A 26,899-nucleotide genomic window follows, 5' to 3' on the forward strand; every position below is an offset into this window, starting at 1 on the left:
GGCCAAGGGCGGGGGGCGCTGCCCCGGCGGACTGGGCGCGGAGGTGACACGGGCTGCTGAGGCGGAGCGGGGCGCTCCTCGCCCCGGGGCTCCCTGGGGACCCTCTCTCCCGGGGGCCATTCCACTTCAGGTGCCAGCTCTGATGCTATCCTACCCTGACTTCTCGCCAGCTGCGGCCAGCTTCTGCTTCCCTGTATTCGTAATGAAGAGGCTTTCCCCCCGCACCCAGCGCAGATGCTGCTTTCCTTTCGAGGGAGGAGACCCACCTGGGTTTCTCCTCTCCCTTTTCACTTCCCTGATGAGCATTCCTCAGTGCAGGATGGAGAGGCATTTCCATTTCAATATGATGCAGCGAGGAAGATGGGGAATCCTGGGTAGCCAGGACTCGGGAAATGCCCCTTCCTCTTTCGCCTTTCTCCTCACCCTGGCACAGGCATTTGGGCAGCAACATTCCGTTTCTGTCTTCCTGGCTGATCCTTCTCTTTGGACAGAGAGATGAAAGCGGGAGGTGTGTTAGAGGAAACAACTGTTACACCTTTTGTCATCAAGACAAAGAACTTCATCTCCCGGTGTCCCTCCCTCTGGGTGCATGTTGGCAGCACCTCAGCCACTTTGCACTGCTTCCCGGAGATGCTGCACAAGGATTCCGTGTGGCCCCGAGCTGCCCTTTTTTGTTGTTGTTGCCAGTTATGATGGTGCTGATAATAGGATATGTTGATATGTTTCCGAACAGTCTCGTGGTTTAAATTCCTGAAATTGCTGCAGTATTTTTATTTATTTATTTATTTATTTGGGGCTGGAGGGGTGTAGATGACAACAGGAAAGGGCTGTGTTCTTGTGGTTGCTTGTAGTTCTTTGAAAGGTACAAGATCACGTGCAATTGCAGCACTTAGTGAGAAGTGTATTAACCAATGCTGTTTCTTCTCTCTGTCTTATTTGTCTTCCAGTCCTGCAGTCTTCCCTTCATCCACTGTGTGAAGAATGATGATTCCATGAGAGAACTTCCTTTCCATTACCTGTCTACTGCTACTGCATGCTGCTCCTGGCCAGTGATGAGCCATTCCGCTAGACTGGGATTTACCCTGAGGAGGGGAGAGGCAGAATATGAATTGTAGACACCCCGTCACGTTTCTCCCACACTCTTTTTACTGTATCTGTATATAAACCTGCTAGTCTCAAGCACACACGCTCTTTGAAACCGGCGTTGGTATTCACACAGTTGCTGCTGTGTAAGAGGACTGGTATTTCTCACCACCATGGCTTCAGTTTGGAAAAGACTGCAGCGTGTTGGGAAACATGCATCCAAGTTCCAGTTTGTGGCCTCTTACCAGGAACTGATGGTTGAGTGCACCAAAAAATGGTAAGAAGCAGCTCATGTTGCTGTAAAAAATAATGGAGTAAGTTGCTGGTGCTGAAATAGGAAATGTTGCTCGCTGTGTATGGTGTGGTAGGTGCATGCTCTTGCATCCCCCTACCTTCTCTTGCCAGCCCATTGCAGAAGAGCTGCATGAGCTGCTTGTCTTTCTCAGTGAGCGCTGGCTTTGCTGTGTGGTTACCCTGGACCTGCTGGATTTGTGCTGTACCATTGATTTTCTAGGCTGGCATTGGTTTTACCTTGCAGAGGAGGGTACATTTGTTAGCTTACATCTGTAACTTGATGTGGTTTTAGTTGTCAGTTTTGGGTTTTACTGGGGCTTTTTGTTTGGGTTTTTTTTGTTTGTTTTTTTGTTTTGTTTTTTTTTGTTTTTTTGTTTGTTTGTTTGTTTGTTTTGTTTTGTTTTGTTTTTTATGTTTCCCATGAGCTCTTTTCAGCTGCCAATTCAGCTTGGGGATGCTGAGTGTTATCTACTGACCCTTGAGTTGTTTGACAGGAGCACTGGAGATCAGTCCTGGACATGGTGGTCATGGGAGATATGGGTTGGATGCCCATTTTGGTTTTTGACTTCCTTACCTGAGGAGGTCATGTGTCTCTTTCTTCTTTTCCATTTTTCCTTTCTATCTTTTAACAGGAAGGGGCAAGGGGCAGGTCCTTGGGAATTGCCTTAAGGTGTTTGTTTAATCAGACAGGAATCCTGTTCGATGGTGGTCCAGTTGGATGGCTTTGGAGCTGACTAGACAGCAGTTAATGGTGTGGGTCTGGCACATCATCTTTCCTGTGCAAAATGAGCTTAAATAAATCTGCTAGGCAAGACTAGAAGCAGCTTTTAAGTAGTCAGGGGAAGATCTCCATTATATAAATACTTAACTGCTGTTTTGTATGTTTGGAATATTGATATTACTGACATAATTCCTCACATTAGTGTGAGCACGTAGTGTCAGGGGATGAGGAAAATACTTTCCAGACCTCATGGACCGAGATGTTCAAATTGCCTTGTAATAAACTGCAACCTCCTTTCTAATACTTGGCCTTTCTTCTTGTTGGCAAATTTGGCACATGCATTGGCTGCTTTCACTGGTTATGAGTAATTGCCTCTACAAATTTAAATTCTATCTCTTGGAGTAGGAAATCTCTGTCAAATATGCTGGAAGGCTGCACACTGCTCTGTCTTAAAGGAGCACTGTCAGGTTAAATGTTTTGGATTTTTTTAGCAAGTTGTCTTCACGCTTAGGATGTTTAAGAAACAGAATTTTTCTGGAAGTTGAACTAGGTTTCACAGTGTAAACTACAAATGGAAACATTGTAGAAGTTGAAAGAAGCTGTCCTGATTATCTTATGGGATCTGCTGTCCCAAAGAGGCCAAGGAGTTTTCCACAGTAATTTTAGTTGATCAGGTTATTTCAGCAGTTGGGTTTATGTCCTTTTATGTTCTCTTTGCATTAATGAGGGTGTTTTAGGTTTCATTTTCATTTTGATTCACTTATTGCTGAGAATTTGCAGGATGCTTCAGCACTAAAGTATAAATCCTGCAGGGGAATATTTGCATTGGAATTGCAGCTAACCTTTCCTTGGTTTAAGAAAAAGTCATACACAAAAGTTCTCTTGTGAAGTATCTTATTATTTTAGAAACAGGCAGCTTGTTGGTTAATCATAACTGAGAGTGCCCACCTAGCAGAATGGCTGGGTATGCAGTAGTGAGAGAGCCATTCCAAACCTCAGATATGTAACTAATTTTTTGCAAAAAGGTCGTCCTTCTGAACCTTCATTCTACATTCTTGAGTTTAAATCTAGACAAGATCAGTGCTTGTGTTGGCTATTACAAAGGAGCAGTGTGGTGGTAAAATGTGGATGAATTCTAGGAAAAATCACAATGGGGACAAACATAACTCATAAAGTCCTTTGACTGTAAGCTCTTTGATTCTGCTTCCTGTTATTTTGAGAACCTTAACAAAAAATGTTCTTTAAGCATGCAACCTAAAATACTATATTTCTGCCATAAATCAAACTTATATAGAAATGAAGGGTTATGGATTTATGTATTTTGAGAGCCTTCAACTAAGTGTTTCCCTAGCTTAGGAGAAGATACAGTTTCTGTGCATGCCCGAAGGATCACTGCTTCATCTGTTTCTGAGTCTTGCCTCTGAGTTTGGCCCATGTGAGAACAAAACACCAGAAATGAACTCCATATGCTGCTCTTGCTGAAAGCACTCAATATATATTAAGTGTCAGTGCTGTAGTCTGTAGTTTGTTTGATTGAAATGTAGTAAGCAGTAAGTTATTTTAATGTACTGGCATTTTAACAATGCAGTGTTTCTGGAGGAAAAGAATGCTCCATTCATATTTTAAAGTAAATGACAACACAGTCATAAACACACTGGGACTGAGAAGTGTCTGTGAGCAAGGATTGTGCATGACCAAAACAGGCTGTGTTCCTTTTTGTGAACTGCAGTCTTCTGTTAGGTTTGCATTTGTCTGACTCTTCAGACTCTTCAGAAACTTGTGTGTTAAAATATTTTTGTACTGATTGTGGATGGTGTGCAAGGTTGGCCGAATTTCTGGTTTGGCTTTAATACTCTGTTTCCTCTGGACTTGTGTTGATTGGAGTTTTGGTTTCGTTTGGTTTGGTTTTTTTAAATTATTTTTTTATTTTTATTTTTTAAACTTAGTGTTTAAAATAGCTCCTGCTCTTTTTTTTTTCTGGCATTCTCCTGGTACTGTGAGAAGTTACCACTGCTGTAGTGTTGCTGCTTCCCTTTTTTAAAGGATTATATTATCTCTTAGCATTTGGCCAGATTGGGCCGAAACCTTTCCTTGCTTTTTCTCCTGTCTATAATTTCTAATTCTTGTCCCTACTAATGGTTACAGACAGCCACTCACCAATGATTGCTCTTCCTTGGTGGTGTGTTTGGGGGAGATAGGTCGTGATGGAGTGTCCAGTGTTGTCACTGTTCTTTATTTTTCAGATAATTAACAGGACTGAGTCACTTCTGTGGCATTTTGGCAGCTCCCACTGACCCAGACCTAATTATTGTGGCTGCTCAGTATCTTTGAAAAATTGAACAGTTGGTTTATTTAGAACCTTTCATTAAAAATAAATAAATAAACAGATGTAGTCTTGGTCTTTAATATGGATTAGTGACTCTTGCTACTGCAAAAACATAGTACTTTGCATTAATCATATAAGCAGTTGATTTTTTTGAAGGGTGCTTGCTTGAAAGTGCTGGAGTGTGTCATCCTCCATTTACCCTTGGACTAAGCTGGGGCAGCTCAGGATTTTCCACACAGCCTCACCAGTGAACTACAGCCCTGGCCTGAAAGGACCACATGTGACACCAGGGAGTTAATTCAGTGCTTATCCTCAGTGCAGAGTCATTGAATAAAACCAGAAATCAGCCTCATTCATTTTACTTAGGCTTGTACAGGAGCAGCTGTATTCCCTGCTCTATGCTGTCAGGACAGAGGGTGCTGTGTGGGGCAGGAGTGTGCTGGGCATCCCTGGCAGCTGGAATGCTGTGACCTGTGCAGAGACCCCAGTGCAGTTCCTGAACATTGGTGTCAGGCCCTGTTTGGGATGCCTTTGGCTTTGCTGCCAGTTTGAAGAAGCCCAGGTCTCCTGTTGGTCCTGGTTCAAGCTGCCAGCCCAGCATGAATCTCTCGTGTAACCTGGGGCTGCCCAGCTGCGGGAGGCCGCTGTTCTGGCAGCTGAGTCGAGGCTTGTCTGAGATTCAGGCTCAGCCGAGGAGGAAACTTCTCCTTTGGACCAGAGATCAGTTCCAGTACTTGGACCTGATGCTCTGATAGCAGTTTTATAGAGCTGCTGAAACATCTGCTGCTGAACACGTGAGCTCTTTAGGGTGGTTTTTTTGTTTCCTTATTGTTCTGCGGTATGTCACAAGTCAAGAACTCAACAGAGGCTTCAAATGTAATACTGACTGGTTTCCACAGAGAATGGCTGAACTGAGAGAATTCAGGCTGCCAAGTTCCTAACTTGTCATTCTTCATTGGATGCTTTTATGAGCAAGAAAGCTGCTCACCTGAACATAGGTGCTAACTGCTTACAAAGGCTGGAAAAGTGTAAACATAGAGGCTTTTATACAGGATTTGTGTTCAGGAGTTGCTTTAGAGATAAAGAAAAATGTTATTTTTGTACAATGTTTGTAATGTCTGTCATTTCTTACATGAACTGCTTTACTTTTAAATCCTTCTTATAAATACGGTGAGCCATGATGTTTAAAAGGGTTAAACTTTTCATGTGTTCAGAAGCTTTAACTGAAGACAGGCTTCATGTCCATGAGGCAAGTTGCCTATTTTTATATCGATTAGGTATGGTCTGAAGTGGGTTCTCTCTTTTCAAATACACATATTTCTCTTTTGGAAATTAAGTAAGGCTTAATCTTTTTTTTTTTTTTTTCCAAAAGGCTTTAGCCATCTGTTTTCCTCTTCTATTGTAGTTTCATAACTGGATGCTGCAGGAATCTTAAGATTTGGCATGCATTGTGCATGGGAGAGAAATGAGCTTTTTGAGATTGCACGGTTCACACTGATCTGCCTGCCTTGTGCTTGCTGCTTTCCAGCAAACCCATCAGTGCCAAAGGCCACCAGAAGACCTGGGCTTAACTGGTTGCTGTAGAATCCTTGTTTGCCTGCATGGGGTCAGGCTGTCACACTGCTCACGTAATTTTCTTGCTTTGCACAGTTGTTAGAGGGGATTTCCTGAGTCCCTAAGTGCATTTGACTATAAAGGGTGATCATATTGAATCTCTTTGGATTAGTTTTGCTGTGCACTGTGCTGTTGTGTCGTGGGCTTGCTCTGCAGAGTTTTTGATCAGGCTGGAGTGTTGGTGATACAGGTGTACTGTAGTATATATAACTTGTGCAAGGAAAGCACCATGCAATTTCTCTTGTGTTTTATCTTCTATTCTTCTCAATGAAATTGTACTCTGTCCTTATACTTTTTATTGAGTTCTAATTCCACACTAAATAATCTCCATTTACAAATACACTTCAGCATTTTCTTTGCTATTAATTTCTGGTTTTGACTGAGGATTTTTTGAAGGCTTAAACTGTGTGTCAAACATACTCTTTCCAAATAATCACCACCAGCTGCCTTACAGCTGTCTTCCCCCTTTCTATCTGCAGCCAATTAAAACATATTTACTGTCCACACACAAAGGCAATTCTCCTCTGTCATTTTTGGGTCTCTCTTCTTTGTATCAAAAAGAAAATCCTTCACTGCAGAAACCCAGATTTGCTCCTATGGACTCTGCCTGCCTTCTGTCAGGAGGTTGTCTATGAATCCCAATTCCTTAATGCCAGCTGCTTTCCTTCCCTACCTTGCCAGGCTCCCCTCCTAAACCTTTTTACAGCCTCAGATCTATTCCATGGACCACAAATTAGGGATTTCTCATCAGAGTTGCTAGCTGCATATTGGCAGCAAAGAAATTTCAGTAGAAAAGGTACCAGTGTTTGTGAAGTCTTTCTTGCTGATGACTTTTTAGGTTGTCAGTGCTGCACATTTATACCCATTTTCTATTTGCAGCAATGTTTTAAGAGTGCCTGTGTCTCTGTGTCCAGTTTCTAAAAGAATGCATTGATAGCTGCGGGCACAAAGTTTAGGGTCTGTAGGGGCGAAAGATTTGGCATAAATACTTGTTCTGAATTTTGTTTGTCTCTGAAAGACACATTTCTTTTCAGCAATTCCTTGTCTCCTGTCCTATCAGTAACAGAAATAATCAGCAAAAGCAGAAAATGTTCGATTATATCTGGGTGTAGACATATTTCATTTTAATGGTCAGAGTGGTGAAGATGTCTCCTTGAATGAATAAAATACACTAACTTATGTTCTAACATAGCTTTACTTTTTGAGAGAGAAACTGTGTGTGTGCATTACTTCCTCACGGAGCTTTTGGAACAAATAAAACCTTGCTCTGTTCCTGCAGGCTCTGTGGTGCACACATGCAGTAAAGGATGTGTGCTGTTCATTTGAGCCCAGTGACTTGAACTGCAGTAAAGATTTCAATTTGTTTTTTAGGGTTGGATCCATGTGAATATTCTTTTCAGCTCTTTATGCTATGAGGTGAAATAAAATGAAATATTATGACATTGTGTAGGCCTCATACGAGCTGAGTCTGCCATCTCTAAGAGTGCTCAGGCTGTACAGTGCCAGTCTGTTGCTTCAATTAGTTTTTAATTGGTTGGAGAGAGCTGAAGTCCCTTTCACAGTTCAGTGTGAATAAGGAGAGAAGGAGGAGGAGGAGGAGGCTGGTAAGGTTGACTAAATCTGGGGAAACTACTCTTATAAAACAAACCCTTCAGCCACGGTAGTAAAAGCATTCTGCTTGGGTGGCTTTCTGAGAATATGGGGGTGGGGGTGTGTGTGTTTATTTACTTCTAAAAGCTTTCCCAGTTTACTCTGAGGAGAGTGTGTGAAGTGTGTGTTTGTTTCCCTTGCCCCTCTCTCTCCTTTCACTCCTTGGGGTAGAAGCTGGCCCTTGCAGGCTGTTTGCTACCTTGTGGGACACTCCTTGAGCTGCCCTCTGCACAAAGTCTGTCTTGTGTGTCCTGGAGTGGACTCTGAAACACAGGAACTGTGCAGATGAACTTTTGTTCCTATTAAGATATGTGCAGAGCAGTAGGGTAAATTAAGCTGTCCTTGTTTGCTTCCTCTTGTCTTTATTTGAAAAATGTCTTTCTGCAGTGTACAGTTTCTGTAAGTGCACCAGAGCCTCTCATCTGGAAGCTGTGTGTTTTGGCACTTGAGGTGTAGGGTAGCTGTGGCTGTTGGCACCTGGAGAGGCATTGCAGGGATTTGGGAACTGTGGGTAAAGCACGAGCTAAAATTAGCAGAACCATAACTAACATTGCTGTTGTCCAAGGCTCTGACTCATGAGGTTTTCTAGATTCAGAAGTGGAGCGGGATGTCACTGTCCCTAAGCAGCAGTCGTGTTCTGCCCTGGGGCAGAGGCAGGGTGACAGTGAGCCTGTGAGGTGTGTTAGTATTAAGTGCCATCAACTTCAGCTCCCATTTGTGAGGCGAGTGTGAACTACAGCAGCTGAGGAGCAGGCACACCTCCCTTATGCTGCCCTGATGCAATGGGGAGGAAAATCTGCCAGAGCGGTGAGATGAGCCACAGCTGCAGGCAAGAGCATCTTAGGAGTGCTTCAGCTAAATCACCCAGATCCTGAGTCAGTGCCCTGTGCTGTCACTGTAGGGCTTCCAAGTGCACAAGCTTTTGAGATGAATCAGAAGTGCATGCCCTTCTGAACTACAGCTTCTAGCTGCCTGCAAACCTGTAAAGATGAGCAGCGCAGAAGTAATTCTTGTTTGCCTGTTGAGGCTCTCTTTGTAGTGGAGAGTCATTACTGGGGGCTCTTTTTGTTTCTAATTTATTGTTTAAGGAGACTTTCTTGAGGATTACTCCAAAGCCGTGGCCAGGCTCTGCAGCTGCTTAACTGTCTGCAGCTGCTGAGCTGCAGTTTCTGTGGCTCTGTGTATTTATTTTAGCACAAACTGGTTTGGGTTTTATTTCATGTGCACACTCCTGCAGTGTTCTGTGGGCTTTGTTTTGGGTGAGCTGCTGTATCAGCTTAGCAGCACACAAGCAGCTCTGACCTTTCATTTCTAATGGATCTGTCTTGAAAAATGACTTCAGTGCTGACCAAACATCACAAAAGCAAAATAATTTCAAGTTCCAGGAACAACTGAATCAGAGCAATCCAGGGTATTTTAAGACTCTCCTACCACATCAGTTTTGGCTCCTGTATTACTGCTGCTCGTTTCCTGAGTGCCACCTCCACAAGCACCTGTAATGAGCAGTCACCCTTCATGTTCAGCGGCTTCTTTTCTCACCAAAGAAGTGCTGTGAGCTGCCTTGGTGCTGTAGGACGGATCAGAGCTGTCTGGGGCTGCTGGATGGGTGGCACTGGCTGCTGTGGTGGGAGATGTGGCTTCTGATGGGTGCAGCTCTGCTGGGAGTGTAAATTCAGCTGCTCCTGTTGGGACAAGCCCCATCACCTTTCACCTAGGCCGGGCAGACAAAAGACATTCCCTAAGTCAGCTCTTCATTAGGTATGTTGCTGCCTGATGCCCTGGGATGATAGCTGTTCTGACCTTTCTTTAGAGCTAAGGCTGATGCAGTGGTGCCTCTGCTTTTACATCCGGCGTCATAAACTAACTTTCCCCTCCCAGCTGTGCTTGGGAAGGGTATTTGCATTGCCAGAACTGTTAATACCAAAAGCTGTATTGAATGAAGTAACTGGAGAATCTGGATCATTGAATCCACTTGGCAGCACACTGTACTCTGCCACTGAGTGAGTACTGTGAATTTCCTTGACTTTCTGTGTCTGCTCATTGAGTAAACTCTGAATCCCTTTGTTTATGTCAGTACGCAGGAAGAGATTTAAAAGAACAAAGAAGAGCTGTCAAAAGTTCTCTTTTGCAGCAAAGATCTAACTCAGATCTGTAAATTTCCAAACCAACCTGTTGCTGATTTTTCTTTGGTTTATTAGCAGAGGATTTAACCTTGACAGTTCCTGGTGACACCTGATGTGGTTACAGCTCTGGTCATGCTGACAGGTGGGCAAATCTACTTGGCTGTATTTTCTAGCTGTACCTGTCTTTTAAGAGTTGTGTCTCTTTGTCTCTTAGAAAACTGATTTAGTGGTTTGTCATTTCCTGTAGGTAAGTTGAGCAATAGTTGTATAAAGCTGTGAAAAATTTCAGGAGAACAAGATTTTTAAACTTCTTTTTCTCTTCAAGAGCCGAACTTAACTGGGTAGAGAAGTTAAGGCAGGGAGATGTTTCTGAAAGCTGACACATGACAAAGAAGTGTCACCTGTGCATAATAAGTACATATAATCTATAGTATAACTATATAGTTCAAGATGTGATGTATATGGATAGAGTGCTTGGAGTAAGTGTCTCTTGAGTGAGTGAATTCCCCTGCATTCCTTCATCTTTGACATGTAAGAAAATTTTAAGAATGAGAAAGCCCTGACCCATTTTTTACCACTTTCTCTCATACCACAAAAATTGGAAGAATTTATAACAGCATTACTTGGTTCTGAGGCATATTTAGGATGGCTTTTACTGTTCACACATTTTGAAAGATACTTTTTCAAAAATACAATGGTGTTTTCACACCCCTTCCCCCCCTTTTTTGGGATTTGTGTATGTGGAAAAGGGAATAATGGGTTGTAAGCTCTGCTTTTTGTTTGTTTGTTTGTTTGCTGGTGGGTTTTTTGTCTTTACTGCTAAAATGGTTTGCTTTCTTCCCTGTGGATGGCTACTCTGAGCTCCAGTGTCTACATATCTGTTCAAGATGCTGGGACAGACAGTCTTAAAGCAATAAAAGAATTATTTCCTTTTCCATAGATTCCTTTTTTCCCCTATACTAAATGGGATTTGATTTTTAAAATTTTTAGCTGAAGGCTCACCAAGAGTAATCTTAACACCTAAATTCTCATAGCCACTGATGTAATCAAGGGATGTTTTGCTGGAGGATTGAGAGTGAGTGATCACCCATAGTGCTAGAACTATAAACGTGTGCTGCTTGAGACATGATGCTTTCTTCAGTCTGTGACTGTCCTGTCTACAGGGGGATGGAGGGGGGAAAGGCAACTTTTCCTTCCTGCCTCCACACATTTTTCCCTCTTTTCTGGGAGGAAAAGCTGAAAGCCTGCAGCTGCTGCCAGGAGAGAGCTGGAGCAGGGTCCTACAGAGCACTGGATGTGAGGGGCTGCCCCTGACACATCACCTGCCACCTGTGGCAGCCCCTGTGCCCCACAGCTCACACCAGCGCTGCTGCCAGCCTTGCAGACAGCCAGGACACCTCCAGGCATCCAGCACTGTTGTGGTTGATGGGTCCATGTTGTCAGTGGCTATGACAAGTTTTCTGCTGCATTGTTGGTGTTGAACCTTGCGTCTCTCCCTTATTTTTAGCTTTGCTTCATATAGAGAAAGTTTTTTTGTGATGTTAAAACATGCCTGAGTTTTCTGTCTGGCCAGCAAATTGAGCATTGGATTGGAAAGTTTCAGCAGGCAGTTCCAACTAAGGTTTGCAGGGGTGCAAACCTCCAGCTGTTATTTGCATGGGTTGTGTGACAAAGGGCCTCTGGACAGAAGAGAGGAGTCTTGGTCAGACCCTTTGGCTGCAGGTAAAAATCCATACCCTCACCTTTTATTAGACACTGGAGAATCTGCAAGGGCAAAAGCTGCTGGCTGCCCAGCCTCTCTCCCTGTGCCTGGAACTAGGGTTTGTGTCAGTCTGTGCTTCCATGTGGCCATTTGTGCAGTGTATTTTTGGAGCAGGGAGCTGCTAGATACATTTCTGTGTTTCTCACTCCCCATCTGTTCCTGGAGCTACCTCCTGCTCTAGCTGCCTCGGGAGAAGCTGTATTGCAAGGGAAAGCAGCAGTAAAACCAGGCATTACCTGCATTTTCAGCATGAGGGTTATCCAGTCCTGGTGCTGGGTGCTCCTCTGACCCATCAGCAGTCACTTCAGTAGTGCTGGTGGTGGCTAATGTTGTAGTACAGTGGCAGATGACAGTGCAGTCCCTTGTCTCCTTTCCTGTTGCCCTGCTGGAAACAGGAATATGGACATTTTTGCCCATGGATTCAGGCTCGTACTCTGGAGTGGGCCCTAATAAAGCATTTACAGTACACAAAGCCTGCTTCCCCCTGGGGGAAAAAATGCTGACTTCAGTAAATAAAATTATTTCAGACAAACTTGTTCTTAGGGAACTAGATCATGTGCTGTAGGGGGAAGAATAATACTACTGCTTTTAGCAACAGCTGTTAAAAGGAGGATGCTTACTTGACTTGCAGTTAATGGTAAAGTCAATGAACTGTAGTTAAAAAAAATAATCTTGAGTTATTCTTGACTATAGGAAGACTGAAATTTATCCTGATTTGTTTGTGTTCACCTCCTTGTGAGAACGGTCAGTACCACTTATGGTTGACCCCATTAGGACCTAGAGAAGCAGAAACCTGCTGCCTTGTCAGCCTCACAGAATGAGTGTTCTGCCCTCGTCTTCCTCCTGTGCTGTGCCATAGATGGGCTTAGAGAAGCCTTGGTAGGTCTTCTGTGAGGTCAGTTTCTTCTTTGCTGCCTTAAGAAGCCTTTTAAAATGGTCAGCCTTGCAGCTTTTTCATGGAATATTTGCCTGTCTTGTTTCAGCATTGCACAGAGATGGGCAGGATGGGCTGTGAGGTGATGTGAACTGGTTGGGGAAGCACCAGAGGAGTGAGGAGCAGAATGTGAGGCTTTTCTCCCTGTTTGAATGTCTTCTGGTCTGTGTGCACAGGGTAAACAAGGCAGATCCTGATGGGTTTGGAGGTACAAAAACAGAGACTTAAATATGAGCAACCACTGTGTGAAATAAAACTAATTATTTCAGGGAACAGCCAAGGAGCCTTCTTGTGTTTCTGCCAATATCATCTCTGATTAGCTTGGGTTTTATTGGTGGGATCTTAACTCTTGATACTGAACATCCCTTCCAGCAAAGAAGTTAAGGTTGGGAGATGTTTCTGAAAGCTGACACGTGACAAAGAAGTGTCACCTGTGCATAGTAAGTACAAATATATAGTTCAAGATGTGGTGTGTATGTATAAAATCAATGTATGTAGAGGAACCATCTTGAGGGGATGGAAAACCTGGATGATGATGGTGAACAGCAAAAGGACTGGCTGTTGCTAGTAAGGGACAAATTTTGTCCACCCTTGGTTACTCTGGGAGAGTTCCAGGTGTGCTGAGGTGCGCCTGGGCTAAGCAGGGCCAGAAATCTTGCTTTCCTTACAACCTCAAGCCTTCTTGCTGGTAAATTAATACGTAACTTTGAAATAGTGAAGCTTTTAATGGTACTGAAATACTCAAAATTGTAGCAGGCCCCCAGGCCTTTGTTCTTCCATTGAATACAATCCCCATAATCAGCTGTAATCAGATTTTTGTGTTTTATTCAGGCAGGTGTTTGTTGACCCAGACCATGGGAAATTCTTATGACCAAGTGTGCCCTCTTTAAATGGGAACTCACTATGTCACGTTGAGCTTTCAGCCCTGATTTTGCTGAAGAAGCAGTGTGCACATATGTGTGTTTGGACCTTGTCTGTAGGCAGCAGCTCCACTGTTTTACTGTGTCTGAGCAATCATACATGCCCCACAACCCCCATTCTTCCCTTTGGTTTTGCCAGATATGAGTGCTTCACTTTCAGAATTCATGATAATCACAGTTCTTTCAGAAACAGTTTTAAAAGGGAAGTTCCATCTTTTCTTGGTGAATGCTAATCAGGATTTCACCTCTTTTTGAGTGAGTGTGATAGTAACAATCATACAGTGAACAAAGAAGTCTAAATTTAAAGTGTTCTGGGAAATCTTTTCTGTGCTGAATAAAAACAAACTGCTTTATTTAAATAACTCTACCTTTAAGGCACAGGTAGAGAAAGCCTGGATATTGATACGATATTAAAAAATTCTGAGTATTCTTTTTATAACATTTTCTAAGACTTATAGCTTTGCAAATAAAACTGCAGTATGTGTCAAGCCTTTCCCCATGCAGTTTTACTCAGTTCAAATTGATGTTTCAATATCTTCAAGCCTGATGTATCCTTTTGTTGTGATCACATTATATTTTCTTCACTGTATCTTTGTAAATGGTTTTCCATACTGGTGCCATGTTTGGGTTTCCAGGTGGCTGATGTGAAAAGGGGAGGAATTATGCAGCATACACAATATACACATGTGCTCTGGAGTTTAATTTTTTCCTATCCCAATGCAAGTTCCCAGTCACAGCAAAGAAATTGCAAATTGTGTTCTTTGTCTCTCTTCAGACGTAGCCAGAAGCAGCAGAATGATTTTTGAGAATACTGAAACTAGAAGAGCTTGCAAAGCTATAAAGGCTTACAGTTGCTAAAAGTGTTAGTAAAAGTTATTCTTGTTCCTTATGTAAATAGTTCTGTGTCAGTTTAGCACCTTCCTTTGTTCAGAGCAGACTTGATACATTTTGTGCATTTTTTCTATTTAGGTATTTTTTGCTTGAAGGGTGGAATAAAGTCTTTGCTTCTCCTCCTCCTGCAGTGTGGTTTAATTGTAGAAACAAAACTCAGAAAATCCTGGTTCTGCACTAGGCTTCCTTTCAACTTGCCTTATAACTGTGCAGAAAAGGCATCTTTTCTATCACTCCCTAATCTGTGTGCACAAATCATCTTTCATCAACTTTTCTACATTTTGCATCCACGGTTACATATAAGCAGGATTTATATCTCCTGTTAAAGGCCAGATGGTAGCAGCTCTCTGTTCAGTGGTAATGGTGTAAAACTACAAAATGACACTTAGCTGTGTGAAAATAAAGTGCTGACGATTCCTCTGCACAAAAATTCTGCAGCCACACAGCTCCATTACTAATCCAGCCTTACAAGACTGATAGAGAAAAATGATCCCTGTTCTATGTCTCCAAGACAGAGAAATTGTACAGAAGGTGCAAGAAACACTCTGCATTGATAGGAATTGTATGAGTGCAGATTTATGATAGCAAGGTGCTACATAGCTAAAGAAAAAACTGCAAGTTATGCTTTACAAACTTAAAAGAGTGGCCCCTCCCTTTTAGTTTTTTCAATATGAATCATGTTAATCATGAGCTTATTTACAAGTGTGTTTGGTCAGAGTGGAAACTCTTGCAGATCAGTATTGAGGTAGAGCAGGACCAGTGAAGCAGAGTACGTGAGAAAAATAGGACAGATAACTCTGGAGGGGATAACCAATGATCATTGATCTACAGTTCCTGGTTTTTGCAAGGTTTTTGTTGTGGGGAAGGTTTTTTGTTTGTTTTCTATTCACTTTTGAAATTACACATTCAAGGAGTGATGTGTAATTAAGAGTATGTATACACACTGTCTGGATTAGAATTGCTGATCTTTATTTTTTCTCCTGTCTACATTGCTGTAGAATTTATTCTGTAATTTATTTTCTGCTTGGAGTTTGCATTATAGCTTTTTCTTTCATATCACATCCATAAAATTGATCTCAAAATGTAATGCTTGTGGAAGATAGAATGTGAATATCGTGGGGGTGGGGGGAAAGAGACATTTTATTTCCTACCCTTAAGAAAATGCCAAGAAATCTGTGCAGTGTGTTTGTTGCTATTATTTTACTTGTTTGTTGCTCCAGCATATCTGTCCTGTGACTTATTGTAGGAAGAGACAGTGTAGCATGTGAGACATCTGAAATATTTATGAGGTTAAACTGCCAGAATGGCTCTGAGTTTGGTCAGAGACAAACTGTATTTTTGCCTCTTGACTCTCTCGAGAAGCAAACCCTCATCACCATTCAGAATCACCAGTCTGCTTTGTGGCTGATTCTTGAAGACCGGGCTTGTACAGAAATCAAATACTTCAAAGACAGAAGAAAAACATAGGTACTTGTGGTATGTCTGGTGCTGTTAATAATGTGATGAAGCTGGCCTTGTGTCATCTTTATTTTCCTGTTTTTTTTCTCTTTGACTGAACTCCTTTTTCTTTGCATTGTTAGATTTCTTTGCATTGTGTCAGCAACATGATGTGTGCAAAAGGCAATGTCTGGCTCTGGTTTACACTTGGACTTCATTTTCTCCAGAACACTTATTTCCATTGCCTTTGAAGTTTGAGGGTTTCAGTGGCCCAAAACATCTTTGCCCATTAGCTGCATTGAAGTGAGTGAGTAAATTCACACCTCATTTGGTGCTGTATTGTTTCTCTGGCTGCAGAACGAACAAACAAACACAAACCCTGTTTATGTCAAAACTGACCACGGCTGAACAGCCAGAGCAAGGAGAATAAACCTGCCGACCTTGCTGCAGTGGTGGAAGGGCTAAAGGCTTTGGCCTCTGTCCGGGGTGGGTCCAGCTGAAGCTGCCGTGCTGAGCAGAGCAGTTTCACTTCCTCACATGGACAGCTTTGGGGAAGGAAAGTGGCTGAGAAGGTGTTGGTGCTGCACGGGGCAGGGAGTGAAACAGCAAGAGCTCTCTGTGCCAGTGCCCATCTGTCACAGCTGGAGGGACAGGGTTGAGTTAACAGATCGAGCTGAGATAAATGCTCTGTGTAAGGTCTTGTCTGTGCTCACAAAGTGGCAGAGTTAAGGACTGCTGCTTAAAGCATGAAGTGCATAAATGAAACCTTGCTAAATACACTCGATTCAAGAGGTTTGCCCATCACCGTGGTAGCCTTAGTTTTCCTGAGTGCTGCTCCATGGGCCTGCCCTTTCTCTTGGAAGCTCTTGTGGTGCTGCAGTGGGGTGAGCACGTGTGTGCTGTGCTGGCCCTGCAAAGCCTGGCCTTCCATCTGAATGCTCCAGAAGGAAATATGTAAAAATTTTGCAGGCTTCAGCTTTTGAGCCTTGTTTGTTTTAAAGATGAAAAGTGCATTTTGTATAAAATGCGCTGAAATATGTGGAAAATCTTATTTTGCAGAATCCAAGGAGTTTGTGTGCCCACGCATCTCTATTGTCCATGTTGATGATTCTGCACATAGCTGTTTTTCCCCCCCAGTGCTCGGTGTGAACTCTGCACAGCTAAAATTGATTCTCATTCCCTTGATGGTTAGTTTGCAGAGTGGATTTTATTCATTTGGCTTCTTTGGCCTTAACTAGACAAATGTATTAAAATTCCTATTTGAAACGGAATAATTTACAGCAACTTATCATAATTTCTTTTACTGTAATACCCTTCTAAAAGCTTGAAATTAGAATTTTTCCTCCTGTTTATCCTCACTTAATACTGGATTCTGCAGTCTTAATCTGTTAGGAGGTGTGTGCCTTTCACTGTAAGGACACTGTTCCTCGCTTGGCACAACAAGGTGTTGCAGTAGGTTTGAGAGGCATTGTCTTTTAATTTCAGTGGATGGCTCTCATCCCTTTGCCAGATTAACAGTATATTTTCTTCCAGAAACCAGTTTAGCTTCCTTTTTTATTCACCTTTCTGCTTCCAAGGAGAACTGCTTTACACACCAGACACATTTGTATTTACAGATAAAAAAATTTTGAATTAGACTAAAATTGAAATCTAAGGTGAGACAAAATACTTAATCTTTTAAGCTGTATGCACTGTGGGATAGAGTGGCTCTGTCTCTTGATCCCTTTGCCTCATTTAATGGTACAAGACTGGAATCCAGCCTGCAAGACATCAAATCCACGTAATGAAAAATCTGGCCAGCGCCCAGGCGTCTTCTGTGGCTGAAGATGTTGCTTTACAACTATCCCATGGCACAGCCCTTCAGCTGTGTAAAAAAGCCAGCAGACTAAAACACAAGCAGGCATTTCACAATGGCATGGAAAAGGTACAGGTTCTGTCTGTTTTAAGCTGAGGTGAAATACAGCCATGACAGCACAGACAGAAGAGAGAAGGCAACACGGGAACCAAGGTAGTGGCTGGCTTTGGTCTCAGTCTCCAGTTAAAAATTTGACTTTGAAGGAGTTGATATTTGTGTCCATGTGTCTTCATTGGGAATGTAAGTAAGGACAGGATGGTGTTAATTTTTAGCAGCTCAAATCTCAACAATTCTGGATGTATACATAAAGGACCCTGAGGAGTGTCCTCCATGTGGTTGTTAGTAACCAGAGTGGGTACAGTCTGGTGTACTGAAAAAAATATGAAGGACCACTAGTCAGTTCCTTCTGTAGGGATGCTGGGACAAAGGGCCGCCAGGCTCTGTTGGTGGGAGTGCCTGACTTGAGTGAGAGCTAGTTGTAACAGAAAAATATTTTATAGGAAGATTATTTTAAAAAATGCCAACAGAAAAACCTGTCTGGCTGAAAGGTAGTATTTCTTTGTGAGTTTTCAGCATCAGCATGAATTCAGCTATAATGCAGGTACTGTAGGTTTGTTTTTTTAACTGAAAGTCATGCTTAAAGCAGTCAGTGTAAATATACTGTTACTTCCCAGTTTAGCTGATCTTGAAATGAGTAGATAAAATCTAGTTCAAATTGCTGCTAGGCATCTTACGAGCAGCAGCTATTGGCAAAATCTGTCTAGGTCCTTAATTGTTGCTGTTCTTGGGAGTTTTTGGATCTTGGAACAGCAATGTTTCATCAATTGGATTTGCAAAGTGTGAAGTTTGTATTTCAAAAACTTTACAGTTTTTAAAAGCTGTAAGTGTTTTTTTGTTTGTTTGTTTTACATTTCAAAATAGAAGTAGAGGTCTTTCAGTTAGGTTGAGGGTTTTTTCTTCTTTTTTTTTTTCCCTCATTTTTGTTTTCAGTTTATTTTTTTGCCATATCAAGCCCTTAATGTTGGCAGGAGATTTTGCTTTGTCTGAAATATCCATGACTAAACATACCTTTTTTATTAGCCAATACTTTATGCTGGATATAAGCCATGGGTGTTATTTGAAGACATTCATTAAAAGGCTTGGTCAGTTATAACTTCCTAAAAATGATACAAATTTTTAGACTTTGGGTGCACAATGAACTGTTGAGCTGTAAATGGGAATAATCTGTGTTGGTTTTGAGATTGACTTCTGTAATCAGAAGTGGCAGCTTTTGTTTCAGGAAGCAGCTTGGAAGCAGTGTAACAACTTAAACAGATTGAGCTAGAGGAGGAAGAATCATTCTAATTTTGCAGTCTTTGGAACAGTTATTTAGCTGCAAATACTGATTGAATAATTTTACCTCTTTTGTCCATACCTCCTCTCATATCTTAAAACAGCTCTTGAAAGGTCATCAACATGAAATGGGGCATCTCATGGGAAATGATCATGGCAGTTTCCAGTTCTCTGGAAACCACATACAAAAATTTTGTAAATCTAGTAAATTTTTCATTAACATGCAAGAAAATCATAGCTTTGATGTTGACAACATCTACATATAGCTTACTGCTGCTAAATTTGCCACGTTGGCTCATTCTCAATTTTTACATTTTTGACAGTCTCACTAAGCTTGGAGAAGATGAGGTCAGTTGAGGCTCTGGGGTTTTTTTGTATTGCTTGGTGTGTAAATGCGTGACTTTGGTTGGGGCCCAAGTTTCAGTGCAAGGTTCTTGTGTTTCTCTGTGGTGTTTTGAGGCTGTGCCTGCTTCAGAGATTTGCAGTAGCCATAGCAATTGGTGAAATGTTCTGGTTTTGTGCCCCTGGAGGGTGGCAGAAAGGTGTGCTGCTTCCAAGAGTGTTCCTCCCAGGAACTGGGTGCTTTGCTGAAAGCAGGTGATTCTGTCCTGCTTGTTCATACAGGGGATGACAGAATCAGGGCAGGGAAAGCAGTTCAAGATCTCATCCTTCAGCACCTTCCTGCCCCAAAAGCGGGTTCATACTGCTTGATGCCATCTCTGTTGTAGTTGTGGCTGAGAGCACCTGGCAATATTTGGAAAGTCTGATCTCCTGGCAGTGACAGGGACAAGGAGCTAGCACAGCATGCCGTGGTTTCACTAGGCACTCTCCACCCCTCTGCTTTTTCTTTTTTCCTCCTTGTGATACTAATTTGCAAAAGCAAAAGCAGGCTGCTGACAGATGAGGAAGCTTTAATTGGGGAGCTCACTCTGCTTGAGCCGGGAGTGCCTGTGTCTCAAAATAAATATGGATTAATTTAGGGCTCAGTAGAGTGATCATTTGGAAGACTAAACATGAGTTTGTATCACACCAGCCTTTCCACACTGCTCCTGTGGCATGGACATAGTTTATCAGGAAATCTGCCCCTCAGTTTACTGAATGCTTGTGTTAGGCTGCAGTCTTCTGTGGGCTTCTGTGTAACTCCAGAGTTTGTGCTGTCTTTGTATATTAAAGCATTTATCCAAGCTTTTAAACCTTGCAAGTATCAGAGGCAGACTGCTCTGTGTCATTTGGTTTTTGTAGGTATCAGCCTTTTTTTTTTTCTTTCTTTTTTTTTTTTTTTTCCTAGCTTGTATAACCATCTCAGTTCCATAATCTGGGCACCTGAGATGGTGGTAGGAATTTTCTCTTCCAGACAAACTCTGTGAACTGGTACCTGGTACCATTCCACCCATGCTGCCCACTCAGAAGCTTTTAGTAGGTTCTCAACTTCTGTGCATCTTCAAATTGTAGGAGTTGCTTTGTGTAATCTAAAACATGCTCTTAAGAAATAAAAGCAAACAAAACCCTGGTGCTGTTGGTTTGGAAGGGAGCTTTAAAAGACACATGGTGCCAGATTCTTCTGCTCCTGCTTTTGCAGAACTGTAATCTTCTTTGGGATGTGTCCATGGATAGCAAGCAGAGGAGGAGGATGGAGGCATTAATGCACTGTAGCTTCTGAAACTTGCTTTGTCTGAGTCCTAATGTGGACATTGGAATTTCTGTGGAACAGGAGTATAAACCTTTGTTCATGTATCTGTGTGTAAATGTCAAACTTGCCCAGGCAGTAAGAGCAGCAAAGATCATCCTTCTCTTTAATTGCTCATGGTAGGCTATGCAGAATTTCTTAAATATTTTAGACAAATTGGAGAAGGAAGTGTCTGTTGTGAATAGTTGATGTTCCTGAAACTGTGGTTTTGGTGCATGATACAATTTTCTGTTCTACAGGAATGATGGAAAAATAGGTTCTGATCTCTGGTTTTTGCAGACTGAAAACCAGTAAAGCCTTCTGTTTGAATGCTATTTGACACAGAATAAATTATGCAAAAGAGAATAGGGTCAGATTAAAACTGAAAATGGTGTGCCAAAAAGTCTCTTGCATATTTTTAGTACAAAAAGGTATGGTTTATGTGGGCATTTTTGATGGGCTGAAACTATGTTTCGGGCAGCATTTGTCAGTCAAAGAGTTTCATTTGTTATTTTTTTATTAATCCTTCTTATCATGAGACTGCACCTAGCAGTTATACTTTAGTGCTTCAAAATAAGAAGGGATAACACTCAATTTGGCATCCTCAGTAATGCACGTACATTATTGTATAGAGATTGTTTTTGGTCTGTAGGTAGAGGTATGAGTAGGACTGAAACAAAGGGAGGGTTGATGTTGCTCAGTGTCTGTCTTGAAATTTTCTGGATGCTGTATAGTCAGCGAGGACAGGAGATGGAATTGGAATTCAAAATTCCTTGCTCAGTTTGCTAGAACTGTTTCTGGATTCCTGTCACTGATCTGTTTTATTGTCCCATGGCACAGTGAACCCGGAGAGGGGCAGCGCTGACCAGCGGTGTCTGCTGCGGGATGTGGAGGAGCTGGGGGGCTGCATTTGGGTTCCAGAGCAGGGACACAGTTGGGCCCTTCACCTTCTCAGGCCAGCTTGGAAACGCACTATTGTGCCCGAGGTGAAATTGTGGGATTTTTTTCCTGGCTGTTTTGTGTTTATTCACGTGGCAGTTGTCAGGCCCAGCTCCGCAGGGAAGGGGATCAGCACAGTGAGTTCACAGCAGGTCAGGCCCTGGCGGGCTGTGCAGGCAGGTTTGTGGAGTTCCTGCTCTGCTCAGGAGGAGCAACCTACTAACTCGAAACACAGTTTTTTGTTGGTTTTTTTTTTGTTTTTTTTTTTAAACATTGGGTTTATTTTTACTGTTAAAACGTAGACCAAATATTCTGGCAAAAGAGCATAAAAAGGGAAATCAGGCATCTGAACAAGATCTGGCTCATGGCAGCTCTTTCCTGTGAACTTTCCACTGTAAAGCAACACTTTCCATTCAAGGTTTGTCTGAATAGCCCTGTCAGCCCGTGCTCCTCCCTGCCAGTCAGCCTGCCGGGAACTGACTGGTCGGTCTGACTGATTGCAATCAAGCTTTCCTGGAGCAGCTCCTGGTTATTTAGGCATCGTTAGGTATGGAGTGCTGGGTGGTGTTTGTGAGCTCTGGTGGGGACGCTGTGTGGGGTAAACGTGTGGATTAAGCATTGCTGGAGTAAATGTCTGTCTAAGGGGAGTGTCTGTGATTGTGCCAGAGAGAGATAAGGAACCCACGTGGCCCTTATCCTGCAGTACTGAGCCCCTCCTGATGACAGCGGGGCTAAATTGGACCAGGCAAAGAAAGCTTCCACGTGGAGAGAGCTGGATGGGACCTAAAATTCAGGGACTTGTCAAGGCATCTTTGTGTTACTGCCAAAAGGATGTAAAGAACACAATTTCTGAAGACTAGGGTCAGTTTGTGTATTCTGCAATGTAAAATTCTGTTGCAAAAAGCTTTAAGACAAGACTTTGCTAGATAGTTCTGCAGAGGGTTTTTTTGCTGCAATAACTCTTTGAAAAATGAAGTAAAATCTGCCCTTGTCACTTTTTTTCTGAATAATAGATGAACTTGGGTTTTGTTTAATTCAGGTCATCCTGTAAACTTCACTTGTGTTTGGTTTGAGAAAATCAAGTAATCAACAGTACATGCTACACATTCCACTCTCAGCCTTGCAAATAGACACTGTGCAGATTCAGTAGGTCTGACTGCACTCATAAAATAGGTCAGTGTCTTGCTTTTCCCCTATTTTGTATAAACCAAGCAAAGCCAGACTAGAGCTTCTTTTGAAAAGCAAAGCATAATCTTGAGATGTAGGTCTTATAGAGGCCAGTCTGTTTAGCAGCAGATGTGTTAAAAAATCGAAAATTCACTTCACAGGGCGAATTCTGGTCTTACAATGGGCTTGTGTAGTCTTGGAAAAATCTGTAGAGACCTCTGGTGGGAAGAAATGGAGGAATTTTCTGTGTTAAAAAGTGAAGATGTAGAGGTGGATGGATCTCAGCTGTGACATCCTCTTACTCTCCCTGTTTTAATGATTTCTCTTTTGACATTTCCCAGGCTTGCTAAAACTACTGAATGGTTTCAATGATAGAAGAGCAAACTCTGCCTTCTTTTAGGGGCTTGGCACATAGTCCAGAACAAGTTGTGTTGAGAGAATGCTCCAATAGTCTGACATAACTCTGTGGGATGGCACAGGCCTTACCCAGGAGTCTTTAACTTCCACCATGGAAGTTAAGGTGAGGTGGGGAACAAGACCCCAAGCCCCTTCCTGAACTGCACAACTTTCTCCTGTAATGTCCTTCATCTTATAATTATCTCAGAGGGGTTTTACCTGCACTATGTTTTATTCTCTCAATGTCTCTGGCTTTTGCAATCAGCGCTGTACCTGCACCCAGCAAGAGGGCTCATTTGGCAAATGCATCAATGCATGACATCATTCCTCCAGTGTCTCTGGGCCTGTTTAAAGCATTGCCAGTATCTGACTGCACTTCCTGCATGCAGCTGTAGGCAGCTGGGAAATTTCATTGATGGTGACCAACAGGAAACTCTGAGGGGAAAAAGCCTCAGTACAAGGCTCGTGAAAGGCCGTGGCCTGATTAGTTCCTTGGCTAATGGTAATACATGGCAAAAGGGCAGGACCTAGTGCAGAAGACTGCGCTGCAAAGAGTGCTTTTCAAAGTAATTAGCTGTAAAATGAGGAAAAGCAACGTTCATCCCAAATTAATGGTGCTATAGAACCAACCACATTTATTTTTAAGAGACCATTAGAGAGCCTTGCTGGCGTTTCAGCAGCCATGTAAAAAGCTGTGTGCTAGTGGAGTGGGAGGATTGGTCCCTAATGGATGGAAATTGTGCATGGCATGCTGGGATGCACAATGCAGAAGGGACAAAAGGTTATTAAAAAATTCTTATCAGAAGTACTTTGACATTAGTCCTTAAGTAATTATTTTTATCCTTCAATAGGTGCATCTGCATGCTATTGTGCTAACACTGCTGCTTCTCTTATTAATTATACTCTTTTAAGCTTGCTTCACAAGAGTAATCTAGCAGCCCATACTAATTAATGCAGTTCAAATCAAACATGGTAAAAATAAAACAGCTCAGCTGAAAAAGAAAGAAAAGGAGAGGGGAAGACAAAACCCAACACTTAGGCAGTTTGATGCCAAAACAAACATGCAAGGCTGTACCATGTGAGGTACATACAGAAAAGGTACCTTCCACATTTCAGGTATTTAACAATTATTGAGTGTTAGGAAATGTAGTGGTACCTTTCTACTAAGAAATCCTGTTACCTGCTTTCCCACCCTTCACCAAAAGGTTGTTAATCATTGGTTTTGCTGTTGGCTTCAGTGGTCTGAATTAAAGTTAAGTGCTTTGCAGTTCTTTCCAACAGCAGATTCTAACCCCAAGACTTCTATAGCTTTTTGTCATTGAACAGTAAATTTAGTGGAGAAATATGTCTAATATGTTATCAGCTTCTGCTCAAAGGTTTACAAAACAAGAGTTCACAGGAGACTGATACCTTTCATGTCCTTCTTTTACAAGTGATGTTTGGAGAGTTCTGTAATCAAAATATTGTGCCAAACACTTCCTAGAATGGTCAGACCAACCTGCAGAAGACCTTGAATCTTGTGCAACTGCCTTTCAATCAGTAAAATTTGTAGTGTATGAGGTGCTGATCAGATGACAGCTTTTTCCAATATGCAGAATGTTTTTATTACATTGTTTAATAGCTGTGGATATGGCAAAGTTTGATTCCAGTATTTATCTTTTTTTTTTTAAATTGGTTGTTTCAGTGGAAAAATGGAATGTACCAAAACCATTGCTTCCATCTAATAGGAAAAGTAGGCTTGGTTTTGAATTAAAAGTGTTTTATAAATCTGTATTTTGGATCCCATTTTAGTTATTTAGTATGCTGGGCAGAGATGAATCTCTTTTTCTGAGCCACAAACTTTGAAATCAATCTTCCCTGCTTCTTTGCTAAGTTTCACTTGTAAATAAGAAGTTTACTACTATGAATTGCCTTTCTTCAGGAATAGTTTCTTTGTGAACCACACAATAACAAGTAAAAACCAAATACAGGTTTATGGTAAGTTTTATCAAATACGATCTTTTGGACCCAGCTGGATCCTTCAACCCCTGCCACTGGGTCCATGCTCTTCCCACTGGCAATCCCTGATGTCCCAGTGCTGGCTTCCTTCGGCTCCTCTTCCCAGGGAAGTGCTGCTGCTTTGTGGGAAGTGCCCAGCACCCCCGAGGCAATGGTGGCAGGTTGCAGTACAGTATTAAACACTGCTGCTGAAAGGTCAGCGGTGTTGAATTGATAGATGGATGCAGTTACTTAGTGGGGAAATGTAGCGTCCAGCTAAAGGCTTGTTTTCTTCCTCTGCTCCAAATCCATTCTCTTAAGGTAAGCAGTATGTTATTCCTTGCTTTAGGCATACTGGCATTGCTGGATAAGTGACTGACTAAAAGCTGCTGGGTTTAAAGAAATGAGAAATGTCATTTGTGCAGCACAGGAAATAATTTTTTTTTTTTATTGCTGACCATTAGCATTTGTTCAGCTTGCAGCATTGTGGATTTTATATTTGGAATGATATCCAAGTTCAATAAGTAAACTCATAAAGGATACTAAAACTGGTCTCCAGACTAATTCTTCAGAGGTGATTTTGTTTGCTTTGGTTATTGACTAATGAGCATCTGAGGTTTATGATGTTAAAGGAGGGGAGAAGTCTGAAGTAGGAAATATTACCTAATGCTTTCAATTAGCAATGTGCATTATGTGATATTGGCCACTTCCTAGCACTGAGATATCATTAATAACCTTGAATGCAAAATTGCTGATTCAAATATGAGCTGGGCTTTTTCTTCTAGAAGTATATTGCCATAGGAGAGTGAGGAACAGATTGTGGGAGGAAAGGTTGCTCTTGGTTTTGTTCGTCAAACAGTTCTATGAACTTGTTTCAGAATTGTTGGATTTGTGACTTCCTTGAAGAAAATCCCTTAGAAGAACTTCTGTGCTTTTTGTTAGGTTTCATGTGGTGTACAGAGAGGGAACACTCGTCCTTTGGGATATTTTCTTCTCTTCTTATCCCATCCCATTCCATTTTGCTAAATTTTCCATATTGTGGTGACCTTCCTTCCTTGTTTTTTTTTTTGTTTTGTTTGGTTTTGTTGTTGTTGTTGTTCTTTTGTTTTTGTTTTGGTGGGGGTTTTTTTGGGTTTTGTTGTGGTGTGGTTTTTTTTTTAGTAAAGTACCTCTGGATGTGAATTTCTCTCATACTTGAAGCTGGAGGAGCAAATTGTGCTCAGTACTTTACAAAATAAATATATTAGTGAGAGAAGCGAGAGGAGCAAATGCTTCTCCTGCTTGTCTATCAGCATGGCTTGGTCCTCTCAGCCTGAATTAAAACTTTAATTGGCTTTTTCATGTTTGTGCATTTCTGTATATTCCTGGCAGAGGGAGTTCCTCAGGACTGGGAAATGTTGCTGGTGTGGGTTTGGACTGCTTTGCTTAGGGGTGTGTTGTTTTTCCCTGGTGGCACGAACACAGTTCCCATCAAATGGGAACCCACCACCAAGTCATCAAAGAGCTTTGAAGTCCGACAGGATGAGTGAATTTACACTTTAAAATACTGATTATTTCACTTCTAATTAAAAAAAAAAACCCAAAATTTTGTGTCCTCATTACCTTTGCAGGATCTGCCTGTAGCTCAGTTTCTTGGGAGAGCTTTAGTTCTGGTACGGTTTAAATGTGAATCATGGGTGAGGTATTTCTTTTATTGTAATGTGCAGAAATTACCAACAGCTCAATGGAAAAGTATGTTTGAAAGGAAATATGGCCAGCACTTCAGTGCCGAAAATGATTATTAAACCAGTTGGGGTTTCATTTGAAAAGTTA

At 42.0% G+C, this 26,899-nt stretch overlaps 1 protein-coding gene across 1 annotated transcript in view; it reads left to right on the forward strand.

Moving 5' to 3' along the window:
• Window positions 1-950: 950 nt before the first annotated feature.
• Window positions 951-26,899, forward strand: part of EHBP1 (EH domain binding protein 1) — a 204,935-nt gene continuing 178,986 nt past the window's right edge. Inside the window, exon 1 of the mRNA XM_031060945.1 lies at window positions 951-1,360. Within this exon, the coding sequence (XP_030916805.1) occupies window positions 1,257-1,360 (104 nt within the window). The 5' untranslated portion in view covers window positions 951-1,256. The remainder of the gene's footprint in view (window positions 1,361-26,899) is intronic.

The sequence above is a fragment of the Geospiza fortis genome, unplaced genomic scaffold (assembly GCF_000277835.1).
Source record: "Geospiza fortis unplaced genomic scaffold, GeoFor_1.0 scaffold134, whole genome shotgun sequence".
In the NCBI taxonomy this organism is placed as follows: domain Eukaryota; kingdom Metazoa; phylum Chordata; class Aves; order Passeriformes; family Thraupidae; genus Geospiza; species Geospiza fortis.